The following is a 13,910-nucleotide window of genomic DNA, read 5'->3' on the forward strand; positions in this document are numbered from 1 at the left end:
TCCATCTTTCTGAGCTACAGATTATTTTTCTTTCTGTAAAAACAAGTTAAAGTTAAAGAACATGTGATTGTTTTCTGTATTTTGTTCCAAACAATAACTCTGGATAAGATTTCATTCAAGCATTAATATTAAATTACAATCAATATTCAGTTACATGCTACATAAATCTGTGAACTCTAATATATTTGTTTAACATTTAAATTCAGATGTTAAGTTTGGATTAAAAGTGCAACATTTAGTTTTAAATATAAAGTGTCTTTGTGTCAAAACAAAAAAAGAGTTTATCTAGCAGACAGATTTCAAGAAATAAATAGATAACCAAAATGAATCAATAAAAATACACTTTAAAATTTAAAAAGACAGTTCATTTAAAAATATAAAATCTATTAAGAAAATCTGATATATTCAGTAAAACTACAAGAAATATTTAAAAATGTTTATATCATGAAAATGTCATGTTTTTTGTAAAAATACCTATTAAATAAAATTACATTAAAAAAATCAATAAATGTCGACTGCTTAATAAATCAATAAAGGCACTGTGCAGTGAACGTCGAGGGATCAAAATGCTGACTCATGATTCACCGCTGGACTCAATAATAACCAGTTTATAATAAATTAATCATAAAAAGAGTCACAGCGTCGAGTTTCATCCACAGGTCGTCTCCTGGGCAGCTGATGAAGATGATGATGAAGATGATCTGCCATAAAAGAGGTGTAACCACTTAGAGGATGATTCTCACAGATCAAAGAGAGATGACATCACAGCCAATTACAAGTGAATCAAACATTTACGCTCTTTGTTTAAACTTTATTTACAACAACACTAACAAACACGTTCTGTTCAAAGGACGCCTCGTTCAACCTTCATGATATCAGACAAACATGTAGTAGAGAACCATAACGGATCCACAGAAGACCAGCATGTTAGTACTACATACAGAGGTACATGTGGTACTTTCACTGTACTACAGCTCAGAGGTACATGTAGTACTTTCACTGTACTACACCTCTTTTTACTTCAGTACATGTATCTGTCAGCTTTAGTCACTTTCCAGATTCATGTTCTTTATCCACTAATCAATGATGATGTGTTATTATAGATTATATAAAGTCATTAAAATGAGCTCCACCTTGATGAACACATTCATGCATCAATAATCATAAAACAGTTAAATGATATATATTAATTAGCAGAATGAGTATTTTTACTTTATTTTATTTTAAGTATATTTTGATGATAACACTTTTATACTTTTGCCTCTAAGTGTTTTAGAGTATTTCTGTACGCTGTTATTACTCACCGGCCGATGATGACGATGATGAAGATGATCACGGCTCCACGTAGAGGCGGGCCTGCTCCGTCAGACTCATCTGATCGTCTGTTTTCCCAAACATCACCAGCTGTAACTCGCCGCTCCGCTGTCAACACAACATCAATCATCAAGTTCAGCTCGTCTGGTCTCATTAAGGACTCAATCCATCATCAACGTCTCACTTCCTGTCTGTGTCTCACACTGAAGACGGAGATCTTTAAAAACACTAATCTATAGTTTTTAGCAGGAAACAGAGACTTTGTTGGGGACTATTTTCTGTGGCGGATTAATCCACATTTGGTGGTCTAGAGAGTATCGTTATGTGTGATTGAGTCAGATAAACTATGGTGTGATGATGATGAGGAGGAGGAGGAGGAGGAGGAGGAGGAGGAGGAGGATTCAGGAGTTAAATGGAATCCAGTCTGAGTCAAGACCAGATCAAGATCGAGTCCAAACAGGTCGAGTCCTGTCCCAGACCATCCATCCATCCATCTTCCGTAACCGCTTATCCAGTTAAGGGTCGCGGGGGTGCTGGAGCCGATCCCAGCTGTCAATGTTCACCTGGCAGGGTTCACCTGGACAGGTCTCCAGTCTATCACAGGGCTGACACATAGAGACTGACAACCATTCACACTCACATTCACACCTACGGGCAATTTCAGAGTCATCAATTAACCTAAGCTGCATGTCTTTGGACTGTGGGAGGAAGCCGGAGAACCCGGAGAGAACCCACGCTGACACGGGGAGAACATGCAAACTCCACACAGAAGGTTGTCTGGCCCGGGAATTGAACCCGGGCCCCTCTTGCTGTGAGGCGACAGTGCTAACCACTACACCACCGTGCAGCCCCTGTCCCAGACCATGACAGGCAAAAATATAATGGAAAATAAAATGTTACAAGCACATAAAATCCTCGTGGTTCAGATCTCAGAGTGTTTGTGGTTCAGGTCTCACCTCAAAGGGATTCAGTCTGTATGCAGGACATTCTGGTGAGTGCAAGTACCCGACTGGCTGCTGACACCACCACACCTCCACCTGTCCGTCCAACGGGAAGCAGCCACACTCCTCACAGCCCGGGACAGAGCTGAACTCTCCCTGGACCTGCAGACTAGAACTGGACTCTCCCTGGACCTGCAGACTAGAACTGGACTCTTCCTGGACCTGTAGAGCAGAGCTGGGCTCTTCCTGGACCCCTGAGTCAGAGCTGGACTCGTCCTGGTCCTGTGAAACACATCTGGACTCTCCCTGGACCTGTAGAGCAGTGTTGGGCTCTCCCTGGACCTGTAGAGCAGAACTGGACTCTATCTGGACCCCTGAGCAAGGGCTGGATTCTCCCTGGACCTTTGAGGAGGAGTTGGACTCCTCCTGATCCTGTGAAACAGATCGGGACTCTCCCTGAACCTGCAGGATGGAGCTCAGCAGACTCTCTCCCTGGACCTGGAGGGCAGAAGTCGAACATGTGTGGATGAGTCCGGACCCCTCACAGATCCCTGACTCAGCTAGTTACCGTTTCTTAATGTAGAATGGTAATTATGTCGGACCAGGTTCAACAGCTGAGATATCAGGAACACCTGTTCAACTCGTGAGATCAAATATCCAATCAGCCAATCAGGTGGCAGGAGCTCAGTGCATTGAGGCATGTAGATATGTGAGGCAGAAGTCCAGCTGGACAGCAGAACATGGAAGAAGAAGAACAGTGGAGGGTAGATGTGTGTGTGTGTGTGTGTGTGTGTGTGTGTGTGTGTGTGTGTGTGTGTGTGTGTGTGTGTGTGTGTGTGTGTCAGACCTCAGAGCTGCTGCTGGACTGCTGACCATCAGGATCAACACTTGGCTCCTCCCACGTCAGATTCATCATCCTGCTCCAACAAACGGACACCTGAACAACAAACCAGACTCAACCTACAGCTCTGAATGGAGGTGAGCTTGTTTTAACCACCAGGCTCCTCTCACCTCATCCTGCCTCCTGTTGATCATCTTCAGTGGGGTCGGTGTTTGAGGGGCCGGCGTCCACAGCGCTCTCATACTGTCTCTGGTGTCTGAGGACGTCCTGCACACAGGAAAGACGGATCAGCTCACTGTCTACAGGGTAACGTAGTCAAAGCAGACACACTGAGCGTAACGTACTGGTCCCGTCTGGTGCTGGTGGAGTGTTTCAGGGAGCAGACGGGGGTGGAGGTGAGAGCCGGGCGCTGTAACTTCAGATCCTCCACACCGCACAGGCTGAGGAGCTGAACAGACAGACATCAGGTGAACATCTCAGCAGGACAAACAGCAGCAGTGTCTCCAGCGTCCAGGTGTGTTCACCTCAGAGGGGGAGAAGGTCAGAGCCCCCACGGTGCTGCTGATGAAGGAGGCTCCATCCTCACGGTTCACCAGCTGCTCCCTCATTCCTGCAACCTGAAGGAAACAACATCACAGTTACTTTGGAGGACCGGCTGTTCATGAGGGACGTCTGCTCTTTACATGCTGTCAGTTTTCTTTTTTCTCTTTAAAAACAAGAAGCTTCTTTACTCCAGCTGTTACTGATGTGAGACAGGATTTCTATTGGACGAAGAAAACACAGTAACTTAAACTGAAACAAGTAACCCATGAATCAACTAACAGAAAATCAATCTGCTGTGATGAAGGACTTATTGTTAATCACCCCGCTTAACCCAGGAGACCAACTGAAGTCAGAGCTTCCTGTGTTAAAGCTGCATTCTCTCTGCTGTCCACCAGGGGGCGACTCCTCTGGTTGTATAGAAGTCTATGAGAAAATGACTCTACTTCTCTCTTGATTTATTCCCTCAGTAAACATTGTAAACATGAGTTTATGGTCTCAATCTCTAGTTTCAAGTCTTCTTCAATACAGCATGATGTTCATTTAGTAAATGATGCTCCATTTAGAGTCAAACAGACCATAAAGCAGGGGATGCTTTAGGGCGGGGCTACACACTGATTGACAGGTCCACACCAGAGACGTATACGGCGTCTCTACGTCACTCCTCCCCAAAAAACAAGATGGCGACGGCCAAATCGCTAAACTGGAGGCTTCAAAACATCATTCCATAAACCGATGAGAGACGTCACCATGACAACCACCTTTTATTCTCATTTCAGTCCGTGAAGTAAATATTTTGGGGATTTGAATAGAAAAACAAGCAATATGAACATGTCATGTAATCATGAGATTTTAGAAAAAAAAGGAAAATATATTTATATATAAATTGATGAATCAAGAAACTAATCTGCAGATGGTGTTCTGCAGAGAAGAGCAGAACACGGACTAAAGGTTGAGGTGAAAACATGACGAGCAGACGGTGTCACCGGTTGTCTTACATAACTCCTGCTCAGATCCATGACTGACGGGTCGGCCTCGTCTCTGAACAGACAGGTGGAGAGCGATGAGGTCACTTCCTGTGGGCCACAGCTCCAGCTCCCTGTGTTCTGTGATGACATCAGATCAGATGAACTTCAACATCTACAGTTCACATGTTTCACATCTATACTCCATCTTTAGTGAGAAGACTAGATAAGTTCCAAAGAGATGAAGAGCTGATGTACCACCTCCATCAGCTCCGAAGACGCCGTCAGCTCGCACATGCTCAGTGAGGAGCTGTAACCTGAGGAGGAGGCGGGGACGCAGACGGAGCACAGGTGAGCGCTGGAGGAGCAGCAGGACTCCTCCTTCACACTGGACAGACTGTCTCCCTGCTGGAGAGGAGACATCATCATCATCATCACCATCATCATCACCATCATCATCACCACCACCATCATCATCATCATCATCATCATCATCACCATCATCATCACCACCACCATCATCATCATCACCATCACCATCATCATCACCACCACCATCATCACCATCATCATCACCATCATCATCACCATCATCATCATCATCACCACCACCATCATCACCATCATCATCATCATCATCATCATCATCACCACCACCATCATCATCACCATCATCATCACCACCATCATCATCATCACCATCACCATCATCACCACCACCATCACCACCATCACCATCATCACCATCATCATCATCACCACCATCATCATCATCATCATCACCACCATCATCATCATCATCACCATCATCATCATCATCACCATCATCATCACCATCATCATCATCATCACCACCACCACCATCATCATCATCATCACCATCCACCATCATCACCATCATCACATCACATCACCACCATCATCATCATCACCATCATCATCATCATCACCATCATCATCATCACCACCATCATCATCATCACCATCACCATCATCACCACCATCACCACCATCATCATCATCATCACCATCACCATCACCATCATCACCACCATCACCACCATCATCATCACCATCATCATCATCATCATCATCACTATTGACCTTTGTGGGGATGTTGGCTTTGCTGGGGGAGGAAGAGGACCTGGAGGAGGTATAGGAGGTGATGGAGGAGTTGTGGAGGTGCAGGACCTGCAGGTATCCCTCCTTCTCCACCTTCCTCTTCAGGGTGGAGTTCCAGTGGTTTTTGATGGAGTTGTCTGTCCTGATAAGATCAAAGTGACTTTAAGTTCCACTCAAACACAGAGTTCTTAAATATGAGAGCAAACATCAGGACAGATTGATGGGATCGTATATATATATTTTTTTTCCTAGGTCGATCTCAAGTTGATTTGAACTCACTGAGTAGAAGAAAGATGTTAAAAACATGATTGTAGAACATTTAGAGTGTTTGTGGTGGAGCAGCACGTCCTCCTGTTGGGCCTCGTTAATCATTTAGAAGCAGTCAGTCTTGGTCTCGTTGAGGTTTCACAGTCTTTGAAGCTTCAATGTCTGGCCTCATATTGAGTGATATCCTATGATGTGGTGTTCCTGTGGTTACACAGATGTGAGTTATGGAGGTCTACTTACCTGCCGGGCAGCAGCTTGGAGATGTCGGCCCAGCGGTTTCCCAGCAGCCTGTGGGCCTGACAGATGACGCGGTCCTCCTCCTGCGTCCAGCCGCTCTTCTTCACCGTCGGGTTCAGGTGGTTGTGCCAGCGCTCGCGGCATTGCTTCCCGTTACGAGTGCGCAGGTGTTTGGCGATAAGCGACCAGCGCTTCACGCCGTACTTCTGAACCAGCTCGAGGACCTGTACAGGAAGTGACATCACAACATGGTATTAGTTCTGGTAAACAGTGCTAATCCCAAGTCACGTCCAACAAGTCAAGAGTCATGTTCACAAGTCCCAAGATGCGTCCAGCAAGTCCTGAATCCTTTCCAACAAGTCCCGGTCATGTTTTAAGAGTTCCAAGTCGCGCCAAATAGTTCCCAGGTCACATCCAACAAGCCCCCAGTCAAGTCAAATAGGTCACGTTTCACGTCTTATAGGTCCAGAGTCACTTCTAACAAGTCCTGAGCTACGTCAAACAGGTCCCGAGTCACATCCTACCAGTCCAGAGTTGTGTTCAAAGAAGTCCAGAGTCACATTCACAAGCCACGTTTGACTTGCTGACTGCTGTGCTAGATTCAGTTTCATACAGTTGGTAAAGTATAGTAGTACTACAGTATAGTAGTTCTACAGTATAGTAGTACTACAGTATAGTAGTATAGGTGTTTACCCTCTCATCCTCCTCCTGAGTCCAGGGACCTTTGACCAGCTCTGGATTTTTTATGTGCTGCCACCTCCGCTGACACTCCACATCTGACCTCTGACCCTGAGACACAACAGACAGCTAACGTTAACTAGCTCTCCTGGGATTTGTTCTTCTTAATGTCTCATTAACAGGAAACAGGGTGCGTCCCCTCTGGTTCATCAGCCTCAGGCTTTGAAGCCCTCTTTTTGAAGTCCTCGTCCTTCCTGTTCTTCTCTGTTCTCTTATGTGACCAGAGGGAAGGAAGTCAAATAAAACTACTCACTTTAAAATGCAGAGAAATTGACGACCAGCTGTTTGACCCGAACTCCTTCACCAGCCTGTGCAGCTTCTCATCCTGAGGAGGAAGATCATCACCACCATCATCATCATCACCACCATCATCATCAGACTCATATTTGCTTTCCAGTGAGGGTGAACATCCTGCCTGTTCAGGAGAACCACTCTCCACAGTGTCTCCTCGTGTAGTGATGGAGTATCAGATGATCCTCCACCACAGAGACATCCACAGTGTCTCCTCATGTAGTGATGGAGTATCAGCTGATCCTCCACCACAGAGACATCCACAGTGTCTCCTCATGTAGTGATGGAGTATCAGATGATCCTCCACCACAGAGACATCCACAGTGTCTCCTCATGTAGTGATGGAGTATCAGATGATCCTCCACCACAGAGACATCCACAGTGTCTCCTCATGTAGTGATGGAGTATCAGATGATCCTCCACCACAGAGACATCCACAGTGTCTCCTCATGTAGTGATGGAGTATCAGATGATCCTCCACCACAGAGACATCCACAGTGTCTCCTCATGTAGTGATGGAGTATCAGCCTCACACAAAGCCTGCTACTCCACACAGTTAGCCATGAATGCTGAAGACCATCACCTCGTCTTTTGTCCATCCAGGCTTCTGTAGATTCACCCTGGAGAAACGACCTTTACGTCCCAAACAGCTGGAGCGACCCTTTGTACTGAGACAGAGGACAACACACACAGTTACAGCACCATGACAGGTGTGAGGTAGGTAGGACAGGTGTGTGACAGGTAGGACAGGTGTGTGACAGGTAGGACAGGTGTGAGGTAGGTAGGACAGGTGTGTGACAGGTAGGACAGGTGTGTGACAGGTAGGACAGGTGTGAGGTAGGTAGGACAGGTGTGAGGTAGGTAGGACAGGTGTGAGGTAGGTAGGACAGGTGTGAGGTAGGTGGGACAGGTGTGTGACAGGTAGGACAGGTGTGAGGTAGGTAGGACAGGTGTGAGGTAGGTGGGACAGGTGTGAGGTAGGTAGGACAGGTGTGAGGTAGGTAGGACAGGTGTGAGGTAGGTAGGACAGGTGTGAGGTAGGTAGGACAGGTGTGAGGTAGGTAGGACAGGTGTGAGGTAGGTAGGACAGGTGTGAGGTAGGTAGGACTGGTGTGTGACAGGTAGGACAGGTGTGAGGTAGGTAGGACAGGTGTGTGGCACATCAGCTCTTACCAGGACCTGCGGCTTCTGCTGCTCATCACTGCTGCTCATAGGACCACTGACACACTGAACTGCTGCTAGAAGAGACACATGAATGGGACCAACAGAAGCATCAACACTGTGTACGCTCACGTTATCACTATCTATAACATGCAATTCAGTTCATTTGTACAATCGCTCCGTTACTTAGCTCAGCCTGACCTCTGCAGTGTGAGAGCAGCGACAGCTCACTGAACATAATTGACTGAATGCAGGATGTTTAGCAGTTAGCCGTTTGATTCTAATCATCACTACATAAAAACACACTGACCAGACAGTTAAGAGCTAGCATAATGCTAAAGGAACAGACAGTTAAGAACTAGCATAATGCTAAAGGAACAGACAGTTAAGAGCTAGCATAATGCTAAAGGAACAGACAGTTAAGAACTAGCGTAATGCTAAAGGAACAGACAGTTAAGAACTAGCATAATGCTAAAGGAACAGACAGTTAAGCATAATGCTAAAGGAACAGACAGTTAAAAACTAGTGTAATGCTAAAGGAACAGACAGTTAAGAGCTAGCATAATGCTAAAGTAACAGACAGTTAAGAACTAGCATAATGCTAAAGGAACAGACAGTTAAGAGCTAGTGTAATGCTAAAGGAACAGACAGTTAAGAACTAGCATAATGCTAAAGGAACAGACAGTTAAGAGCTAGTGTAATGCTAAAGGAACAGACAGTTAAGAACTAGCGTAATGCTAAAGGAACAGACAGTTAAGAACTAGCATAATGCTAAAGGAACAGACAGTTAAAAACTAGCATAATGCTAAAGGAACAGACAGTTAAGAACTAGCATAATGCTAAAGGAACAGACAGTTAAAAACTAGCGTAATGCTAAAGGAACAGGCAGTTAAAAACTAGCGTAATGCTAAAGGAACAGACAGTTAAAAACTAGCGTAATGCTAAAGGAACAGGCAGTTAAAAACTAGCGTAATGCTAAAGGAACAGACAGTTTAAAACTAGCATAATGCTAAAGGAACAGACAGTTAAAAACATAATGCTAAAGAACAGACAGTTAATGCTAAAGGAACAGACAGTTAAGAGCTAGCATAATGCTAAAGGAACAGACAGTTAAGCATAATGCTAAAGGAACAGACAGTTAAGAACTAGCGTAATGCTAAAGGAACAGGCAGTTAAAAACTAGCGTAATGCTAAAGGAACAGACAGTTAAAAACTAGCGTAATGCTAAAGGAACAGACAGTTAAAAACTAGCGTAATGCTAAAGGAACAGACAGTTAAAAACTAGCGTAATGCTAAAGGAACAGACAGGTAAAAACTAGCGTAATGCTAAAGGAACAGACAGTTAAGAACTAGCATAATGCTAAAGGAACAAACAGTTAAGTTAAAGGAAAACAGTTAAAAACTAGCGTAATGCTAAAGGAACAAACAGTTAAAAACTAGCGTAATGCTAAAGGAACAGACAGTTAAAAACTAGCGTAATGCTAAAGGAACAGACAGTTAAGAGCTAGCATAATGCTAAAGGAACAGACAGTTAAAAACTAGCGTAATGCTAAAGGAACAGACAGTTAAGAGCTAGCATAATGCTAAAGGAACAGACAGTTAAGCATAATGCTAAAGGAACAGACAGTTAAGAACTAGCGTAATGCTAAAGGAACAGGCAGTTAAAAACTAGCGTAATGCTAAAGGAACAGACAGTTAAGAACTAGCATAATGCTAAAGGAACAGACAGTTAAAAACTAGCGTAATGCTAAAGGAACAGACAGTTAAAAACTAGCGTAATGCTAAAGGAACGTAATGCTAAAGAACAGACAGTAAAAACTAGCGTAATGCTAAAGGAACAGACAATAAAAACTAGTTAAATAATGCTAATGCTAAAGGAACAGACAGTTAAAAACTAGCGTAATGCTAAAGGAACTAAAGAACAGACAGTAAAAACTAGCGTAATGCTAAAGGAACAGACAGTTAAAAACTAGCATAATGCTAAAGGAACAAACAGTTAAAAACTAGCGTAATGCTAAAGGAACAGACAGTTAAAAATGCTAAAGGAACAGACAGTTAAAAACTAATGCTAAAGGAACAGACAGTTAAAAACTAGCATAATGCTAAAGGAACAGACAGTTAAAGAACTAGCATAATGCTAAAGGAACAGACAGTTAAAAACTAGCGTAATGCTAAAGGAACAACAGTTAAAAACTAGCGTAATGCTAAAGGAACAGACAGTAAAAACTAGCGTAATGCTAAAGGAACAGACAGTAAAAAAGCATAATGCTAAAGGAACAGACAGTTAAGAACTAGCGTAATGCTAAAGGAACAGACAGTTAAAAACTAGCGTAATGCTAAAGGAACAGACAGTTAAGAACTAGCATAATGCTAAAGGAACAGACAGTTAAAAACTAGCGTAATGCTAAGAACAGACAGTTAAAAACTAGCGTAATGCTAAAGGAACAGACAGTTAAAAACTAGCGTAATGCTAAAGGAACAGACAGTTTAAAACTAGCATAATGCTAAAGGAACAGACAGTTAAAAACTAGCGTAATGCTAAAGGAACAGACAGTTAAAAACTAGCGTAATGCTAAAGGAACAGACAGTTTAAAACTAGCATAATGCTAAAGGAACAGACAGTTAAAAACTAGCGTAATGCTAAAGGAACAGACAGTTAAAAAAGCGTAATGCTAAAGGAACAGACAGTTAAAAACTAGCGTAATGCTAAAGGAACAGACAGTTAAAAACTAGCGTAATGCTAAAGGAACAGACAGTTAAAAACTAGCGTAATGCTAAAGGAACAGACAGTTAAAAACTAGCGTAATGCTAAAGGAACAACAGAACTAAAGGAACAGAAACTAGCGTAATGCTAAAGGAACAGACAGTTAAAAACTAGCGTAATGCTAAAGGAACAGACAGTTAAAAACTAGCGTAATGCTAAAGGAACAGACAGTTAAAAACTAGCGTAATGCTAAAGGAACAGACAGTTAAAAACTAGCGTAATGCTAAAGGAACAGACAGTTAAAAAAAAACTAGCGTAATGCTAAAGGAACAGACAGTTAAAAACTAGCGTAATGCTAAAGGAACAGACAGTTAAAAACTAGCGTAATGCTAAAGGAACAGACAGTTAAAAACTAGCGTAATGCTAAAGGAACAGACAGTTAAAAACTAGCGTAATGCTAAAGGAACAGACAGTTAAAAACTAGCGTAATGCTAAAGGAACAGACAGTTAAGGAACTAGTTAAAAACTAGCGTAATGCTAAAGGAACAGACAGTTAAAAACTAGCGTAATGCTAAAGGAACAGACAGTTAAAAACTAGCGTAATGCTAAAGGAACAGACAGTTAAGAACTAGCATAATGCTAAAGGAACAGACAGTTAAAAACTAGCGTAATGCTAAAGGAACAGACAGTTAAAAATGCCTTAACCCGAAAGACATGTCTTGTAAAACACCTGTCTATAATGTCACCTGTAATACACCTGTCTATTACGTCACCTGTAATACACCTGTCTATAATGTCACCTGTAATACACCTGTCTATAATGTCACCTGTAATACACCTGTCTATTATGTCACCTGTAATACACCTGTCTATTATGTCACCTGTAATACACCTGTCTATAATGTCACCTGTAATACACCTGTCTATTATGTCACCTGTAATACACCTGTCTATAATGTCACCTGTAATATACCTGTCTATAATGTCACCTGTAATACACCTGTCTATTACGACACCTGTAATACACCTGTCTATAACGTCACCTGTAATACACCTGTCTATAATGTCACCTGTAATACACCTGTCTATTATGTCACCTGTAATACACCTGTCTATAATGTCACCTGTAATACACCTGTCTATTATGTCACCTGTAATACACCTGTCTATAATGTCACCTGTAATACACCTGTCTATTATGTCACCTGTAATACACCTGTCTATTACGACACCTGTAATACACCTGTCTATAATGTCACCTGTCTATTACGTCACCTGTAATACACCTGTCTATAATGTCACCTGTAATACACCTGTCTATTACGTCACCTGTAATACACCTGTCTATAATGTCACCTGTAATACACCTGTCTATAATGTCACCTGTAATACACCTGTCTATTATGTCACCTGTAATACACCTGTCTATAATGTCACCTGTAATACACCTGTCTATAATGTCACCTGTAATACACCTGTCTATAATGTCACCTGTCTATAACGTCACCTGTAATACACCTGTTTATAATGTCACCTGTAATACACCTGTCTATAATGTCACCTGTAATACACCTGTCTATAATGTCACCTGTAATACACCTGTCTATTATGTCACCTGTAATACACCTGTCTATAATGTCACCTGTCTATTATGTCACCTGTAATACACCTGTCTATTATGTCACCTGTAATACACCTGTTTATAATGTCACCTGTAATACACCTGTCTATTATGCTAAATGAACTAGCATAATGCTAAAGGAACTAGCATAATGCTAAAGGGACTAGCATAATGCTAAGGGACTAGCATAATGCTAAGGGGACTAGCATAATGCTAAGGGGACTAGCATAATGCTAAGTGACTAGCATAATGCTAAAGGGACTAGCATAATGGGGACTAGCATAATGCTAAGGGGACTAGCATAATGCTAAGGGACTAGCATAATGCTAAGGGAACTAGCATAATGCTAAGGGAACTAGCATAATGCTAAGGGAACTAGCATAATGCTAAAGGGACTAGCATAATGCTAAGGGAACTAGCATAATGCTAAGGGGACTAGCATAATGCTAAGGGGACTAGCATAATGCTAAGGGGACTAGTATAATGCTAAGGGGACTAGTATAATGCTATATGAACTAGCATAATGCTAAGGGGACTAGCATAATGCTAAGGGAACTAGCATAATGCTAAGGGGACTAGCATAATGCTAAGGGAACTAGCATAATGCTAAGGGGACTAGCTTACCGGCGACGGTTGGCGAGGAGGAGAAACGTCTCGAGACGGTCTGCCGCTCAGACCTCAGGGACTCTTCTGATTGGCAGAGCCAGTAATGACGTCACTATAGCTATGATCCCGGATCACGTGCTTATTTATTAATTTAATAAAACAAGTCACTTATTATATTTATTATAACAGAAAATAATTATTAATGTATTCTTTAATTTATTTAATGAAATAAGTTGATTATTCATTCATTATTATTCATTTATCTAATAAAGAAGTCCCTCATTTAATTCCTTAGTCACTTAGCAACTTATTTTTATTTTTTTGTTGCTATTTTAATTAATTAATAATTCACCTTTGAGAAAAGAATATTGTAGCTCTGCTAATGTTTTAATGAAAAGTATTAATTGTTTTAATGTCCATTGCACCGCTACTCGTTACCACGGCAACACGAAGCTGAATGAGCACGTGACCTTAACCTGTTACCACAGCAACACGAAGCTGAATGAGCACGTGACCTTAACCGTTGGGTTTGCGCCTCCTTGAAGCGGACGGAGCTAGAACT

At 42.4% G+C, this 13,910-nt stretch overlaps 1 protein-coding gene across 3 annotated transcripts; it reads right to left on the reverse strand.

Annotated features, from left to right (window-relative positions):
• Window positions 1-409: 409 nt before the first annotated feature.
• Window positions 410-13,424, reverse strand: LOC129116665 (transcriptional activator Myb-like). 3 transcript variants are annotated; one of them, XM_054627457.1, is made up of 16 exons: window positions 13,367-13,424; window positions 8,430-8,491; window positions 7,840-7,924; window positions 7,219-7,290; window positions 6,921-7,016; window positions 6,231-6,451; window positions 5,706-5,865; window positions 4,863-5,009; window positions 4,635-4,742; window positions 3,621-3,713; window positions 3,441-3,544; window positions 3,267-3,363; window positions 3,103-3,192; window positions 2,271-2,753; window positions 1,305-1,422; window positions 410-701 (listed from the first exon to the last, which is right to left on the reverse strand). In XM_054627457.1, exons 2-15 carry the CDS (start codon window positions 8,453-8,455, stop codon window positions 1,333-1,335), a joined length of 1,872 nt encoding a protein of 623 aa, XP_054483432.1. In that variant the 5' UTR covers window positions 8,456-8,491; window positions 13,367-13,424; the 3' UTR covers window positions 410-701; window positions 1,305-1,332. The 3 variants fall into 3 exon arrangements, with proteins under 3 accessions (XP_054483432.1, XP_054483433.1, XP_054483428.1); XM_054627458.1 differs by having other exon boundaries at window positions 4,863-5,006; window positions 8,430-8,494; XM_054627453.1 differs by having other exon boundaries at window positions 8,430-8,494.
• Window positions 13,425-13,910: the final 486 nt, after the last annotated feature.

Source organism: Anoplopoma fimbria, chromosome 3, assembly GCF_027596085.1.
Source record: "Anoplopoma fimbria isolate UVic2021 breed Golden Eagle Sablefish chromosome 3, Afim_UVic_2022, whole genome shotgun sequence".
NCBI classification, from domain to species: Eukaryota; Metazoa; Chordata; class Actinopteri; order Perciformes; family Anoplopomatidae; genus Anoplopoma; species Anoplopoma fimbria.